This window comes from Lichenostomus cassidix, chromosome Z (genome assembly GCF_008360975.1).
Source record: "Lichenostomus cassidix isolate B80296 chromosome Z, HeHo_3.0, whole genome shotgun sequence".
Lineage (NCBI taxonomy): Eukaryota > Metazoa > Chordata > Aves > Passeriformes > Meliphagidae > Lichenostomus > Lichenostomus cassidix.
The window spans coordinates 4,743,720-4,760,527 of record NC_139511.1 but is presented as its reverse complement, the minus strand read 5'-3'; the positions used below and the strand labels follow the sequence as shown (position 1 = coordinate 4,760,527).

General features: G+C 47.4%; 1 protein-coding gene across 1 annotated transcript; it reads left to right on the top strand.

Annotated features, from left to right (window-relative positions):
• The first annotated feature begins 119 nt into the window (after nucleotides 1-119).
• Nucleotides 120-1,625, top strand: LOC146424260 (M-phase inducer phosphatase 2-like). Its single transcript, XM_085042807.1, has 5 exons — nucleotides 120-311; nucleotides 522-695; nucleotides 817-969; nucleotides 1,045-1,215; nucleotides 1,503-1,625. The coding sequence occupies exons 1-5, from the start codon at nucleotides 120-122 to the stop codon at nucleotides 1,623-1,625; spliced, it is 813 nt and encodes a 270-aa protein (XP_084898933.1).
• Nucleotides 1,626-16,808: the final 15,183 nt, after the last annotated feature.

Sequence of the window (16,808 nt, the reverse complement as noted above, 5' to 3'; positions counted from 1 at the left end):
TGGGGCTGCACACACGGCAGCTGCCGCTGCAGCCTTGCCGGCTGTGCCTGTGGGACATGGATGGGCTTGGGGCTCACGGGGACAGCCCGTCTCCAAAGCTGGGAGGCACTGGGACGTGGATGGAGCTTGGCTATGGGATCCACCTGTGCCTGGGGTGGCAAGGAGGTGGCAGGACTTGTCCCCTTCACAATCTGCTCTGCCTCTCCCCCAAGTGCCCCCAGCTGCCGCCCCGACAGAGTGATGCCGCTGTGGCCCAGCGGACGGAGGAGCTGGTGAGCACGCCAGTGACGAGCAAGGAGGAGGCAAAGCTGGTACGTGGCAGCCTTTGGCGGTGGCCCACAGAGCCTCACAATGGGAAGTGTGAGGCCGGAGCTCTCTGGGCTGGGGGCTGGTTGGTGAGCAAGAGCAGCCCAGGGCCCGTGGACTTGTCTCGGGCCAGGGCAGGGAGAGCCTTGCCCGCGGCCCTGCTGGTGCTGGGGACTCGGCAGAGGCGCAGCCAGCAGCACGGGCTCTCCCCACAGCGTCCGGGGAAGCGCAGCCGCTGCCGGCAGCTCTTCCGCTCGCCCTCGGTGGCCGGCAGCGGCCCCAGGCCCGTCCTGAAGCGGCGACAGCCCTCGCACAGGGACAGCCCCGGCAAGGCCAAGCGGCAGAGGACGGCGGGCGGCAGCCCTGGCCAGGAGACGTCAGCGGAGCCGGTGGGTGACGGGCAAGGCGAGGGCCGAGAGCCAGCCTGGCTGCGGTGGCACTGCGCCGCGCCCCGGCTCTGCCAGCAAGCCTGCTGACGTCGGGGGCTGTCTGTGCTTGGTGCCTCGGCAGGGAGCGTGGCTGGAGCCTCGCAGCTGTGCCCAGCCCGAGGAGATGGAGAAGCTGCCGGCCAGCGATGAGCGGGAGCTCACTGGGGACTTCTACAAGGTAGAGCCGACGGTGGGCGGCAAGGACCCGGGCCTGAAGTACATCTCCTCTGCCACGGTAAGGGGTCTGCAGCCCCTCCCCAGTGAGGGAGGGATGGCACGGGGGGCACACTGGGCTGTGCCAGCCGCCCAGGCACGGCCGGATGGCGGCACGGGGCTGATGCCGTGGCCTTTGCCCGTGGCCTTTGCCAGGTGCAAGTTCGTGCGGGAGAAGGATCGCTCCTGCCACGAGTACCCGCAGCTGCAGCAGCCCGAGCTGTACGTGTTGAAGGGCGGCTACCGGGAGTTCTTCTTCCAGTTCCCGGTGAGTCCCCGGCCCGCGTCCCCTCGGGGCCAGGGGGTCCGTGCCGGGAGGGCAAGGAGCGGCGGGGCCCGGGGCGGTGGCGAGGGGCAGCTGTGGCTCTGAGCATCCTCACAGCTGTCGTGGCAGGGGGTGAGGGAGGCAGGGAGGGGATCTGCGGGGCTCTCGGGGGCTGCGCCGATCGGGAGTTTGTTCCGGGGGCGCTGCGTTTGTCCCGGGCTGGGGGCGGGCCGGGGGCTGCTCTGTGCTGCGGGGGCTGACGGGGCCGTGGCTTGCTGGGCCACTGCGAGCCCCGGGGCTATCGGCCCATGCACCACCCGGCGTTCAAGGAGGAGCTGCGCAAGTTCCGCGGGCGCTGCTGGCTCAGCGAGCGCGGCCGGCGGGAGCTCTTCAGCCGCGGGAGGCACCTGTGAGCGCTCGGGGGTCCCGCAGCCCCGCCGGGGGAACGCTGCAGCTGCGAGCGGGTGAAGGCTTCTCTCGGCGGCATCGGATGCGCCTCGGCTCGCTCTGGCTTTCTGGGATGGTTTTGGGGCGGTAATTTAGTGTTAAGACCGGTTTTACACTTTTTTCTTGTTATATATATTGTTGTGTTGGTTTATGGTTAGAAATATTGTTGTTCTTGTTCATGGTTATAAATATTTTTGTGTTTGTTCATAGTTATATATACTTTCGTGTTCTTTCATGGCTATAAATATTTTGGTGTTTGTTTATTGTTACGATTGTTACTTACCTTCTTTATCAATAAACTCGTATTGAAGGAGAACAAATGCTGCTCCTGAGCTCTCACTGCCCACCGCAGGGCTCTGCAGGGATGGGTGCCCCTGATCCCGGGCTGGGGCACGGGCAGGCTGGGCTGGAGGCGTCTGGGGGCTTGGGGACAGCGAGAGATGGGGCGATGGCTTCCCTGTGGGACGTGGTGGCTTCCCCAGGAACAGGGTGGCTTAGGTAGCAAACATTGGCCCTTTGGCTGCTGTTCCTGCACGGTGGGGTGGCAGTGCAGGATGGTCCTGGACACCCCCTGGCAAGGGACCTCATTTCCAGGGCATGCTGGGCTTGGCAGGACTCCTGGGACACTTGGGGCGGGGACTTTCTGCCCCTTTCCCTGGGACTCCCCCAGCCAGGATACTCTGTTTTCTCGGATGCTCTTCTGAACTCTCCATCAGCCCTCAGGGCTGGGACACCAGGTTCTGAGGGGAGTCTGGGCTCAGGAGCATTCCCAGAGCTGTACAGCCCCATTTTGGGGGTCAGGGCTCAGCAGGACACCCAAGATCATGAAGCCCCTGTCGTGATTTCACCCTTTTTAAATGCCAGGCACCTACGACATCTGCTCTCTCTGCTGCTTTCTCCTGCTGTAGCTGTGCAGAGGAGAAGGGAAAATTCACACACATACACACAGGGCTCATTGGTTGAGTTAATGGACTGGGGGAGGACACACTCAAAAAGTGAAAAAACAGCCTGAAATCTTCAAGTTATAAATCTTCAAGTTATTGGTAACCTAACTCTAAACAGAGTCACAGTAGGCAAATGAACCTGCCACAACATGGGTCCTTGCCCACGAGGCACAGACCTCCGAGTCGAGGCCAGGCTGTTCCATTTTGGGAGCAAGGCCTTTCTCTCTGCTGGGACTTCCACTGGATCACAGCTTCCTCCAGGCATCCACCTGCTCTGGCGTGGGCACCTCCCCACGGGCTGTGGGTGCATCTCTGCACCCCCGTGGACCCCATGGGCTGCAGGGGGACCACCTGCTCCCCCATGGTCATCACCACGGCCAGCAGAGAGATTTCAGCTCTGGCCTGGAGCACCTCCTCCCCCACCTTCTCCCTGACCTTGGTGTCTCCATGTTGTTTTCCCCTCACATTTTCTCACCTCCTCCTCCTCCTCTGTCTAAAAATAAGTGCATGCTCACATTGTTTTGATTTCTTCTTAAATATGTTTTCACATAAATATGTAACTAACATCCCTAATGGGCCCAGGCTTGGCCAGCAGCATTTCCATCATCTTCAGAGCCATCAGAGACTGGCTGTGCTGAACATAGTAAAAACTTCCAGAACATTCACACAGGACACACAGGAGCCATTTTTGTGTCCCTCCCCACCCACTAACAAAAGCTGGGGTAAACAAAACTAACTCATTAACACAGGGGAACGTTTTCTCCCAACCCTTCAATCACTCCTCCAGGCCTACCACAACAGCTTTTGAAGGGTTTAAAGTTCGTCTTAGATGCTAATGACAGCTTGCTGATGTTCTGGTCTAAGCAAAACCAACACAGCCCCCAAATTCTGAGACCCTTCTGTAGTGTTTCCTGCCCCTCTCCATGGGAACCCCAGGAAAACGATACACTTCTTGAGTGGGGCTGGGCTTGGCAGCACCCCCAGGGCTTTAACATCTCATCCCTCTCCCTGGGACCCCCACAGCCACTCTACCCCTCTTTTCTCAGGGGGTCTTCTGGCCTTTGCAGGACCCCAGAGTAGTGAGAATCCTATTTTGGGTGACTGGGCTCAGTGGGACCCTGATGGGGTGGCTGTTCTTAACACGAGGGTGCCCCAATCTCTCCCTGGCCAGTGGCCTCCCAGTGCCTTCTGCTTCAGTCACTCCTTGGTCGCCTGTCCCCCCTCTCCATTTCCCCAGATTCCTGAGGCGCTCATGTCACTCCAGGGCTCCCCAGGGGGCTTTTCCATGTGATCCCCAGAGACCCTTTCCCCGGCTGGTTGACCTTGGCCTGCTTCTTGCTGTTGGGCCTGCCTTGCCCTTGCTTTGCTTTGGGCCCCACAGGAGAATCCATCCATGGCCAAAATCCCCCTGGCTCCCCTTCTGCATCTCCTCAGCCCCCACCCATGTCCTGCTCCAGCCCAAGCTGCTGCCAACAGGCTCCTGGATCAGCTCCTTCCTCATGGATAATCCCTTTTGGAAACTCTTCAAGGAGCATCTGCACACACACAGCGCAAGAGGCAAGTCCTCAGTTAAAGAGAAGCTGTGTGTGTTTGCAGGGAGAATAACAAGGGGGCTGTGGGGTGCCAAGAAGGCCACTTAATCTGCCCCAAAACTGAGAATATAAAGCAGAAAGCAGCAGTGCCAATTGCCACTCACAAGAGCAAAACAAAGGACAGCACAAAATGGCAATACCAAGACCTTTATCTGAAATTACGTGCAATTTTATTCTTTGTCAAATCTCCATTTGGCTCAAAATGTTTTAAGGCAGAAGTTGGCATTGCTTGAATAGCACAAAATGTCACAGACATGAAGCACAGTTTTCTCAGAATTCCTGGTTGAGATATGAATAAATACATATTTTTAAAAACACATGGAAATTCCTTGTGAGCAGAAGGAAGTGGTGCTTTCTCACATCCAAAGCTTCCAGCTGGATCTGCTTCTTGCTCACAGGTAGATCCTTTTCCTCAAGGTTCCTCTCCTCCAGGATATGGGCATCAAATTGTCCCTCTGAGCTACAGACAACATCATGCCTGGATTTCCTGGAGTTTCTGGAAAGAGGTAAGGGAGGGATGCAAAATGATCCCCGAGCTACTGTGGGATGGGTGGCCAGGAAAAGCAGCTCAGGAATTAAGGTCAGATTATTGTCCTTCAGGTGCTAATTTGCTCTTGAATGCTCATTAAAAATAATAATAGTAAAGACACCAAATGTAAAACCTTTCAGGGACTCAAGTGCACTTAAAAGCAATCCTGAAATTTGATAATCCTTCATGGCATCAAGTGCACAAAAAATAAAAAAGGACTCAAAAGGAGAATTCTGCTTTTAAACTGTTAAAATGAGTATTTCTGAGTTTCTAAATCAAATATTTTAGCACAAACTAAAAGTTAAAGGAAAAAAAATTCAGCAAAACCAGCCAAACAATCTGTGCAGTCAGTACCTCAAATTTTAATCTTCAGTATTCTGTCTCATTAAACAGGCACATTCCAGAAGAAATTGAGGTAAAATTTTAACCAGCATTGAAAATGTGTCTTGAAAGAACTAAATACAAATTAAATGAACAGGTAACCTTCCCTGGGCTCATTTCAGGGCTAAACCATACATGAAACAGCCACGGTTGGGCTGCACATTTATTTGTTACCCTCTTCCAATCTTCACTGAAGATTGGCCAAGCTGCTCACTCACCTGGGGCTTAAAAGGTTTCTAGCCTGAAGGATCTACATGGTGTATTAAATTTCTTTTTCAAAAGATGGTGAACAATTTGACAAATTAAATTTACTGGTATAAAACTCTAAACCAAAAACTTGTTATCTTGTAATAATGCCTTTAATTGCATAAGGAAAATAGTGGATGGACCTGAAGAAAACTTATAGAATTCTTAAGTACTGCAGTCTGGCAATTTAGTATCTCCTCAGGTTTGGTCTTATGCAACACCTCTTCTGAGAAATGACCTTCACTCCCAGTACTACTTTAAGCCTTGAGATGCTGCTTCCCTGTTCAAAAATTGTGCTCAGAAATCCTTCATATTGCATATGATTCATGATTTCTAAGAAAAGCCTCACTAACTTTTGAAACTCCCAAGAAAGTTAAAATAAGATACAACAGTGTTATTTGGCATGAAATATTTACCTTTATTATTGCTTGCCAAGAAGTGCATCCATTATAGTAATTTGCAAAACTTGCTTGTTTTGAAATACATCAGGTGTGCTCTGCCTGCTGATATCTCTGTTTGTGATCTGTGTTGCTAGATAGTGATGTTGTGCTAAATTTAACTTTTTTATCACTTGAAAAAGAGAATCTATAGCTATAGCTATATCTATCTGTATATATATATAGATATAGTCTATCTATCTATATATGGAAATAATTATGCAGCTTTTCCAGGAAGTTGTTTTGCCAAACTACCCAAATAATTTTCCAGATAAAATAACAAATGTTTTTGTTCAGCTTGTACTCATGGCAACTGAGGAACCTTCCTTTAACAGGTGGAAGGAAGAAAGGAAAAAACCAGTACATTCAATAAACTGCATAGAATATTCCTGAACTAGGTTATTTCACACACAATTAATCTACAGAAAGCTTCATAACAGTGTCTTATTTCCTTCATTGTCAATTAGGCAAGCACTTTAACCACAACCCAGTAATTGTGTTCTGTGTTTCACCATTTCCCTCAGAGATGCAAAAAATGGGAATATAGAAGTTTTTTCCTACATCAACTGTAGGGAAATCCCTGAGTGATCACCCCTACAATTTTCAGGCTACATTGATCCCTGGAGGTGACAGAAAATTGTTCAACGCAGTTCCAAAACAAGTGTGGTTATTTTTTTTTTCTTGTTTCTATTGTAGAAAGCTACATTCCTTAATGTCATAAAGGTTGCCTTAATGCACCACTAAGGCCATAACAGGAAAAGAAAAAGTCTCTGGAAGAATGGCTAAACATCATAATAATAGTGATTTATTTTTATTTTTCCCTCTTCAGATAGATTTTTGCTACTGCTTCTCATGAGAGAGCTATGGCAAACTATAGAAACTTTGCTTTTACTGCATATGAAATAGATACAGACTTCACGAGAAGTTTCTTTATCAAAATTATTGATTACTTTTTCAGCTGAAGAAAATTCATTTCTTTCCCTCAGAAGCAGAGGAATTAATATTTTATGGTTAAATCTTGCTGATTTCAGCCAGATGTCACTCTTAGTAATTTGCTTCCAGACTGCAATTTTCTTTTCTTTTTTTTTTTAGAGGAGAACTTATTAATGCTGAAAAATAAATTAAAAAAATGATCAAAAGAAACCCCCCAAACAAGAAACAAACCTCAGCCTAGGAACTACATTACTCTCTATTGATAGCAACAACAACAAATATTCAAATAAAACTCAACTACCTTTGGATTTAATTTCACAGAGAGGAAATACAAAATGATCAGGCATCAAGAAGCATTTTGATAATAACAGAAAAAAAAAATCAATTTTCATAGACTCTGGGTAGAACACAAAAGCCATACTTCTTGATTTATATACCATGAAAAAAACAAGGGATACTGCTTTTTTGAATGGTTTAAATTGTGGGCAGTGTAGCCATTGCTCTTTCTTGAGCCAGTCAGGTACAATAAGCCCAAAAAAAAAGTTCTACTTCAGAAAGACTAGCCAACAAACCCTTCCAACCCATAAAGTGCTTTCTTTACAGAGCCAAATAATAGACTTTTCATGCTACAATAAAGCTGGGAAAGATTCCAGGCTGACGTTGGTGATATGATTCACAGCAGCCTTAACATTTACTGAAAGGAACTGTTATTGTCTTTGTAATACCCCAGGAAAACAATACTATTTTTATATATAGTTGTTTTGGTTCATGTTATTGTACTTTTGACTTCAAAAAAACTTTTGAATAGTACCTGCTTAAAGCATAATGTCAATTAAACTGACCTCCTTGCTCAGTTCTATCCAAAATCATCCAAATTACCTCACGCTGTGGAAAAGCTTGAGGAAGACTTCTGTCACCCTTCTCATCACAGCATGGAAGGCAACCAGAGCTCAAGTTCAGAACTTGTTTCCAGGTCTGTGAGTTTGGGGTACATCCAGCTGCCAGCAATGCCCCAGCACCCCATTTTTAGCTGCTGAGCCACCTCCTAAAATGGATGTTTATGATGAAATTGAGCATTTTCAGCTTGCACAACATAATTGCATTAATTACAACACATTAGTAGGATGCAGAGGTACATTTTAGATGTGATAATGGTTATTTTCCATTAATGTGTTCTAATCTTTAGCAAGGTCTCTCTCACAGGGATCTTTAACCCTTCAAAAACTGGGAGTAGTTGATGTTATAGACAAGGTGCACTTAGAAGAAAACCTGCTGTTTGTTCACAGTCTGAAAGCACTGATTAAACATTGTTATTACACAATATCTGATGACCTATTAAAATATGGGGAGGGGGAGATAATATCAAATCAAATTAAGTTTCAATTAATTTCAGTGAATGTTGCCACACCAGTTTGGCTCTGCAATATCCTCCATAAATAATTCTGTTTGCTTCAATTTTCTCTGTGTTGAGCCATACTTATTCTTCTGGGACACTTCTGGCCTGTTCTTTCCACTATGCAAGATGAGGAAACCAAACCAGATCTGCTCATTTCGCTGCAGATCCTTGAAAATTGAGTTTTCCCAGACTGCTGGATCTCACTAGCAGCCCAGAGCTCATTAGGGAATCTGATTTAATGTCTTGGCAGTGTACAACTGCTTCCCACAGCATGCATGGATACATGGCATTCCCTGGATTTGGAAGCCCCTCAGCAATGATGCTCCCATTGTTCTGACTGGAGGCTGAGTGCAACTCTCTGAAAGGAAATAGTGACTTCTTTTTCTCCTCTAGTTTCCCATGGCAGAGCACACTGCTCTTTTTTATATCTATTCTAGGCCTCCTACAAACCAGCAAAGGGCACTTTGTCCTGTGAGAGCCCATGATATGAAATCTTTGACCAGAAAAAATAATCCCAAATCAGCCTGCAGTCTTCAAAGTCACCTCCTGGATTGGCTCCTGTTCTGAGTGAGCTGGGCTGTGTGGCTCAGTGCTCCCCGGATGCAGACATCCCAGTAGAGCTGCCAGAAGCATGGTGAAGAGAAGAGAAGCTTCTCTCTCCACTATTCCAGCCCAGAGTCAGGAGATGATCTTCCCAGGCTCCTGTCTTTGCCTCCTCCCATCCTTGCTGGTTGCCAAGGTGATGCACTGGATGTTCGTGCTCTCCAAGGGTGGCAGAAAATCAGCCTTTGGCACAAACTTGATTTGCTACCTTTGTGTTTCAGGCACAGTAATCAGAAGACCCATTTCATGCTCCCCAGATTCTTGTGAACTCATCATGCCAGCCACGGGTTATTTCTTGCTGACAATCTTCTGCTGTGCAGCCAGACTTCCTGGCAGGATCTGGGAAGTTCAGGGATCAGATCCATCATCTGCTGCAGCACTCCTAAGATGGCACACAAGCATATGCAACACTGCCTTCACAGAGGTGCAGAAATGTGACTTTCAACCCTTTTGTAATTCTCTTCTTGTCCTTCAGGGTCACACTCCTTGAATTCTGCTTTTTACCTCACCTCAATCATTGCAGTAGTAATTTTTTATTTTCTTTGAACACACAGGAGGTTCTTCATGCCACATGTAGAACTCAGTCTGTGCTTCTGCTGACAGTTTCCTCCTCCATTATCTGCCTTAAGCCCTTTCTCTCCCCGACACTCTCACCCAAACTTTCCCTGGTTTTGCCTCCCTGTTTTCTGCTGTCCCATTATTTCCCAAGATCAAACCCTTGGTCCCAGCCTTGCACACCACCTATGATCCCCACCTCTCCCCCACCCAGACCTTCCCTCCACGACTTCTCTGCTCCTCCACCTCAGACCCAAGGTGTCAAACAGGCTGCACACCCCAACTCTGCTCCTGACAGCTGTGACAAACCTCCTCACCTTTCCACCTCCATCTCTCTGTCATTTGTCAAGCTAGATATAAAATCTGTCTCACAGATTAAACATCACCTGAGAGAAAGGAGAATGGAAGCTGTCTCCAACTCTGGCTTGCCCTGATAGCAGATGGACAATATATTGAACTCCCTGCTCTGCCTTTTACAAGGTCAGTTGATGACCATGTAGTTCTGCTGCTATTTTAAGCTTTAATCTCCTTGCTTTCTGCTGGCAACAGTGAAAGTGGATGCCTTGCTACCTCCTTGCACATCCTCTGTGGAGGAAACCAGGGTTCTCACTCCCTGCAAAATGCCATGGTGGAATTTTCAATTGCTCTTGGCTCTGACACCCTCAACAAGCAAAGCAGAGGGCACAAAGAAATGCACTTTCAAGTAGTTTTAACCATCTCACCTTTATATTATTTGAACAAGGACTCTATACAGGGTGGATTTGAACTTCACTCTTCAAGTACCATTAAGGTGGAAGGGCTAGATGCAGGGTCCCTTGTTAGCACTGCATGCTCCACAGGGCAACAAAACCATAAATAGAAGCAGCAATTTGTCTACATTTCATTCAGAGACAAAACTTAGACTCAGGTCTAGTGGGGATGTGGCAGAAGCCCTGGGATAATGCAGGTCATGGCAAAGCCAGCAAAAGTGCTTGTAAATTCACATCCTCCATCTCTCCGCCTTGGCTTGGCTCTTCAGATCTTTAACAAAGTTGTCCAAAAACTTCTATTGCCCTGAGCAAAACTGCAGCTACTTCAAAAGAGAACACGCCCCCGGGAGGATTGGGTAAAAACACTATTAAATATAAATGCCTGTCGGACAAAAGCCAGTGACTCATTCGGCCAGCAAAGAGCAGGCTTTTCCAGCCAGGCACAGGAGAATCTCATTCTCCAGACTGACGGGGACACAGTGCCATCAGCTGGGCGCTCGCAGCCACCAGCCCAGCGCTCTCCCACCCGAAGGCAGGGGCTCCACACAACCATAATTTTCCCCTGGAGAAGCTCCCTGTGGCTGACAACAGCCACACAGAGCCTGTGCCTGCCCTAGGTGAGGAGGACAAGCCAGCCTGCGGCACAAAATCAGGATTAGGAGGTCTTGAGCCCATTAGGAGGACAGCAGTTAATCCTTGCTGTGAAGGAGCTTTAGGGACCTTGTGTCCTGCAAGGTGCATCCTGCCCTCCACCATCTACCTGGAGTAGGCATTCGTGCTGGTTTTGGCTGGGATAGAGTTAATTTTCTTCAGAGTCGCTAGGCTACTGGACTAGGCTGTGTTGAAAACAGTGTTGGTAACACAGGGATGTTTTTTATATTGCTGAAGAGGATTTGCACAGCATCAATCCCTTTCCTGCTTCTCACACTGCCCTGCCAGCGAGGGGGTGAGCAAGGATTTGGGAGGAGGCACAGCTGGGAGAGCTGATCCCAACTGACCAAGGGGATATTCCAGACCATATGGTGTCGGGCTCAGCACACAGAGCTGTGGGGAGAAGGAGGCAGGGGTGTGTTTGGAGCAATGGCCTTTGTCTTCCCAAGCCACCTGTGATGGAGCCCAGGTTTCCTGAGGATGGCTGAACACCTGCCTGCCCATGGTGAATTAATTCCTTGTTTTCCTTTCCTCGTGTGTGTGGCTTTTGCTTTCCCTATTAAACTGCTTTTTATCTCAACCTATGATTTTTTTCCCTTTTACCCTTCTGATTCTCTCCCTGATCTCGCTGGAGGGGCAGTGAAGGAGAAGCTGCATGGGGCTAGTTGCTGGCTGGGGTTAAATCAGTGACACCAGTGGTGGCCTTGGCCCTAGCACCACCGTGCCAGGCAGGCAGAAGCTTTTGCCTGCAATTTGCTTTGGGAACCTCTTAAAAAGAAATGGGAGATCCATGTGACAAGCTGGAGAAGAAGTATTCCTTAATCTTTAATGGCCAGAGGAGTGCAGCTGGCTGAATAGCCCAGTAAAGTGCATGCAGCCTTGAAAACCTTATTAATTATGCTCCCTCTCTTCCAAACTGCAAGTGGCCTCTCCACTGCAGTATGCCAGCACATCTCTCCCTGAAAAGGAGAGCTTATATTTTCTTCTCTCCTCTTGCCTTCTGCTCCCTGAGAAAACCAAGCAGCTACAGACCCTTTTCCCCAGGTGTGCTTGCTATTATGCCAGGTGAAAAAACTCCCTTTCTCTTCTTTTTCCATCTTTTTGTTACCCCTGCTCCTCCACAGTTTATCTCCCCACTGCCTGTCTTCTTTCTGCTGCTGGCTGGCTTCAGGGCTTCTCAAAACTGGTTTTAAAATGTAAAGTGACTTCTGAACTGTGTGGCTCTGGGCCAATCCTTCACTAAGGTGGCTAAGAAAATGTACTTATTCCCTGCTCTCTGATGTGGGTCAAAGCTTATTCCAATAGGTGCCTTGGCGTGAGAGGAGCAACTTCAGAAGCTGACAAGATGATGTGATTTTAGGGACTCAGGCTTCAGCTTCATGGGTGGGTGAGTCCTGAGCAATGTATGTGTTTTCCTGTAGTGGGTTTTTGGTTTCTTTTCTATCAGCTCTCATGAATTTCTCTGTTTCTGCTTAATTCAAGCCATGTATGTGGGTATATCCAATTTATACAGATATATCCTGTCTCCTGAAGGGTTTCTCTTTCTCCCTCAGGGGTTGTTGAGGGAATTGTCCTGCCTGACCACTCTGGAGTCACTTTGGGAATCACACTCCCACCACACAAGTCCTTATCTGCTGGGTCTGAAGCAGTTTCACAGTAGACAGTGAGAGACAGCAAAAAAAGAAATTCACATTACTTAAATCAAATTGAAGGCCAAACTCAACTCAGCTGGGTCCTTTTGAAACTCACCCAACAGAATCAGTAGCAGGAAAATGAAATTCACAGCAGGGCAGTGTCCCAGACATGGAACAAGTCCTGCCAAGGATGTGTTACCAGAGCAGCACAAGGCAATGGATAGCATGAGCAGAACTGATTTTACTGGGCTTGGATACTCCCTTTTATCCCTCCCACAGCTCGTGTAATTTAATGCCAGGCCAATTATCTAGGATGGAGAACGGCTGTTTTCTTTCAGTCCTGGCTACATGAGCTCTGCATCAACTTGTGGCACTGAAAGGTTGTTTTCTGCAGGCTTAGATATACCCAAAATATGCACCACCTATCTCCTCTGCAGCCACGTGCAGTTTTTGTTATGATTCTGCTGATCTGAACAAGACAGGGCACAGCTGTGAGTGTCTCTGTGATACCTGTGGTGCCATGGCATGGAGTAGGAGCCAGGGAGTTTGGAAGTTTGTCTCACAAATTTAGAAGTTTGTCTCACAATTCTCACTCAGACAAAGGAGCTGACTTAAAATATGGGTGTGAAACGGTGTGTGGTGTTAAAGAGAAGGTCATGCATGGTAGCAATATCAAGAGGGACACCCTAGGGACACTGAAATAGGAAGTGGGAGAGAAAAGAAATGTGGAATTTAACAGTGAAAGGTACTCTAGAGAGCACAAGGTGTCTAACTGATTAGCTTAGGTATGGTTCTCTGTCATGTCTTCTAGATTTTTTTTAAACAGATAATAACCTTTGTGAGAACATGAGAACTACGAGGAGCATGTACAGGTGTTTCCAACAAACCCACAGAATTAATCTGTGTGGGGCAAGAGGTTTATGTCTTCTGGAAGAGGCTGTGGTTCAACACCAGGCCAGCAATACTCTCCTCCACAAGCTACAGTGCTCCTGTGGGGCAGCATGTCCTGCATCCATTGCCTTCCCTGCTAACTGTGCTCACAGGAATCAAGTTTCTACCCAGGCAAACAGCAAAACTTCCAACATCCAGGTGCTGTGACTGACAAAGGAAGTGCCTGCCCATGCCACGTTTCTTCTTTTCTTGTTTTCTCTTCCCCTCAGAAATACCCAAAGCTTGAACTCCAGGCTGCAGGGAGCAAGGGGGAGAGAGCCAGCACAGCCACTCTACTACCTGGTACAGGATGTGTCCTTAATGCATTTGGACTCCAAGTTTTTCTGTCACATTGATGATGTCAAGAGCTGGAGTTGGGGAGAAAAATATTTCATCCTGCCTATCCTGATTTGTTATCTATTAAGTGAGGATGGTGGTTTCTACATCAATCTCACTTAACTCCTCTCCTCCCTCCTTGCAATTCACTGGAGACAGATATGCCTCTGACTTACAGCATTTTAAATGATAAAAATACTGTTTTTAAAGATTCAACACCCTCCCTCCCCCATTTGACACCATATTTATACTGGGCATGAAGGTATCACTAAATGCAGAGCAATTAAAATCTCAGGGTTTGGGGGTTTTTTATCTCATACCATGAGTTTCCTCACTTTTACCCTTCCGATTCTCTCCCCATCTGGCTGGAAGGGCAGTGAGAGAATGGCTGTGTGATGGTTGGTTTCCAGCTGGGGTTAAACTAAAATATGTGTATAAAACCAGAAATACAGTAGATTTTAATGGGAATACTAGTGGAGGAAAATCAGTTGGTCAAGTCTCAGAACACATTTTCACTCTCCTCCTTTGCTAATTGGAAGACTACTAAGGAAATTCATTAAAAAAATCAAAGCTCTACTGTACTGAGTATATGTACATAACACACAGCTCTTATCACAAAGCTGTGTTTGTGAGTAGATTTTAATTTTAAATAGGTGCAGAGCCTACTGTAGAAACAATAAAGCAGATTTGATAGTCACAGCCTTCTCTGCATGCACATAAATAAAACCTTCAGTGTCTCCTTCAGTGCAATGACTGATTCAGAGAACTGAGAGAAAGCCTGTTTTCCTTTGCCCACTGTCTTCTGTCCTTACTGTGCAGCAGAACTCTCTGAGAGAGGCAGCAGAAGCTGTTAGTGGGGAGAAAGGAACTTCACAAATCTTATTTTTTTGAGTTATGACAGGAACATTGTTAATTACTTTCAAAGCAACAAGCCGTCAGCGGTGTGACTTCTGAGGCTTTGGTGTTCATCAAGGTAATGAAGTGATAAACAAGCATTGTCATGATCTCTCTGCCCACCCACAGTGACTCTCTGCAGTGCAGCTCAGCCATTTCCAGGAATTTTGATGGGAGGAAAAGCAGGGAAGTCTTTTTTGTTCTTAGATTATTTCATGTTCCATACACAGAGGCTTCTCTGCTGCTCCACTGATCCTCCTCTGGCTGGCTGGTCGTGCTGGTGGCTCGACCTTCTCAAAATAGGGGAAAAATATGGATAAACAAGGAAAGAATGATGCATCAAGAAAAGCCTGCACCAGTGAAGAGCCTGCTGATGCAGTTTGTGACTCACTCCTTGCTTTGTCCATTTACAGACCCTCAAAAACACAGGAGGGCTCCAGGAGTGAGCTGGCCTTGTGGGGTTGGTTTAACCACCCCAAAAAAAGGTGTTTTCAAAGTCACAGTGACTTGGAGCTGAACAAGGAGAGGGGCTGGTTGGAGGCAGAACAACAGTGAGCTGCGCATAAGCATGTTCATGGAAATCACCATGGGGATCAGCACTTCTCAAAGCCAGCACAAACAAAATTCACTGTGTCATAAAGGCCTTCCTCCTCCCTTGTTATTTGGTTTGCTTGGTTCCTCAGACAGAGCTTAGGAAGCATTATATTATGCTGGCAGAAGAAAATTGCCCTGGGGAAAAATCCTTCCTTAAAACTCTAACCTTTGCTTTAACAAAAAGTTTGGTAAATAGGTGCATCTAATTCACCACCCTGCATGGAGACAGTTTAAATGCAACTTCTGCTTCACTATTCTGTGATTGCCCAAGTTGCTCCATTATTGTTTTAGGGGCCTGAAATATTTCTTCCTCCTCCAACTTCCTGCCATTGTTTCCTTTGGGTCATCTGTCTGGGACATTTCTTTTTGGCCCAAAATATGCTGTGTTAACTCTGAAGATATTCTCTATCCCCTCTAGTACCACCATCTGTGCCAGGGCCTCACGATCCCCACAGTGAAGAATTTTCTTCCCAATGCCTAATCTAACCCAGCTCTGTGCCAGTGTGAAGTCATTCCCTCTTGTCCTGTCCCTCCAGGCCCTTGTTAATAGTCTCTTTCCTTCCTTCTTGTTGGCTCCTTCAGGTATTGGAATTGAAATCAGATCTCCCCAGAGCCTTCTCCTCTCCAGGCTGAACAATCCCAATTCTCCCAGCTTTTCCTTGTAGGAGATGTGCCCCATCCCTCTGATCAGCTCAGTGGGCCTCCTCCAGACTTGTGTTCACAAGGGTGCTGAAGGAACCCACCAAACTGTGGAAATACATTTTTGATGGTGACACTTCCCCTGCATTTGCAGTTTACAAAGAAGAAAGCACATAGATGTGTGGGTGAATCTTCCCACACAATTCAGATCTGGAATTAAGAAGTGGGCCCACAACTACAGAAATAAATTTAACCACCCACCCAAATACACTGCAGAGGGTCTCAGAGACAAATGTGCCCCTTCCTGAGGCTGCTGTTTCTGGTACCCTGTGTGTCTGACCACAGGCACTATTTTGATCCAGCTGCCTCCCATGCCAAGAAATGAAAAATCCCTTTAGATTTCAGTATTTTATTTCTAAACTCTTTGGGGAAGACCACCAGTGCCCTTGATTCATGGGCTCATGCTCATGGTCAGTGTCCTTGTCTCTGGTCAGCCTGAGGTGTGGCATGACCAGACATCACTTTCCTTCCTTCTTGCTGGTTTTAAGTGGAAACTACCAGCCCAGGCTGCAGGGTGTTAATTGGAAAAATTAAGATACCAGGTACTTGGAATACAACAGGAACATTTAAACCACAGCCAAGGCCCAGCCTTGTGCCAGTTAATTCAGTCCCAGGAGATCTCTGGGTGGAGCTGGGAAGCCTGGAGCAATGCTTCTGCATCCTCCTGCCCTGGATTTGTGCAGTGCTGCCGATGCAGAAGGCACAGCAGTGGTGAGAGAGGACTCACAGAGGCAGAGATGGCTTTAGAGAGGCACATTTTGCCACCTTCACTGGCAGGGGGCAAAATCTCCCCACTGTGATGAATTGACACCCTGGAAGTGGGCTCCTATGGCTCTGTCCATGTCAAAAGTGCTGGATTTTAATTCCAGCACAGCTCTCAGGGCTGCCAGAAAACGACCATGCTGCACTTCAGCCCAGTGGCTGATTTATGGATGCATCTCTGCCAAATGCCATAGGAAAAAAAGCCTTCTTTAAGATTGGATTAGTGAGCTGTGATGTAAAAAATCAGCCTCACTGGACGTCCAACTTCACACAAACATCAGGGA

Coding starts and splice junctions, on each gene's coding strand:
- LOC146424260 (XM_085042807.1), top strand. CDS start 120: ATGGAGCTTGGCTATGGGATCCACCTGTGCCTGGGGTGGCAAGGAGGT. Junction 696..816: donor AGGAGACGTCAGCGGAGCCG/GTGGGTGACGGG, acceptor GTGCCTCGGCAG/GGAGCGTGGCTGGAGCCTCG. Junction 970..1,044: donor AGTACATCTCCTCTGCCACG/GTAAGGGGTCTG, acceptor CCAGCCGCCCAG/GCACGGCCGGATGGCGGCAC.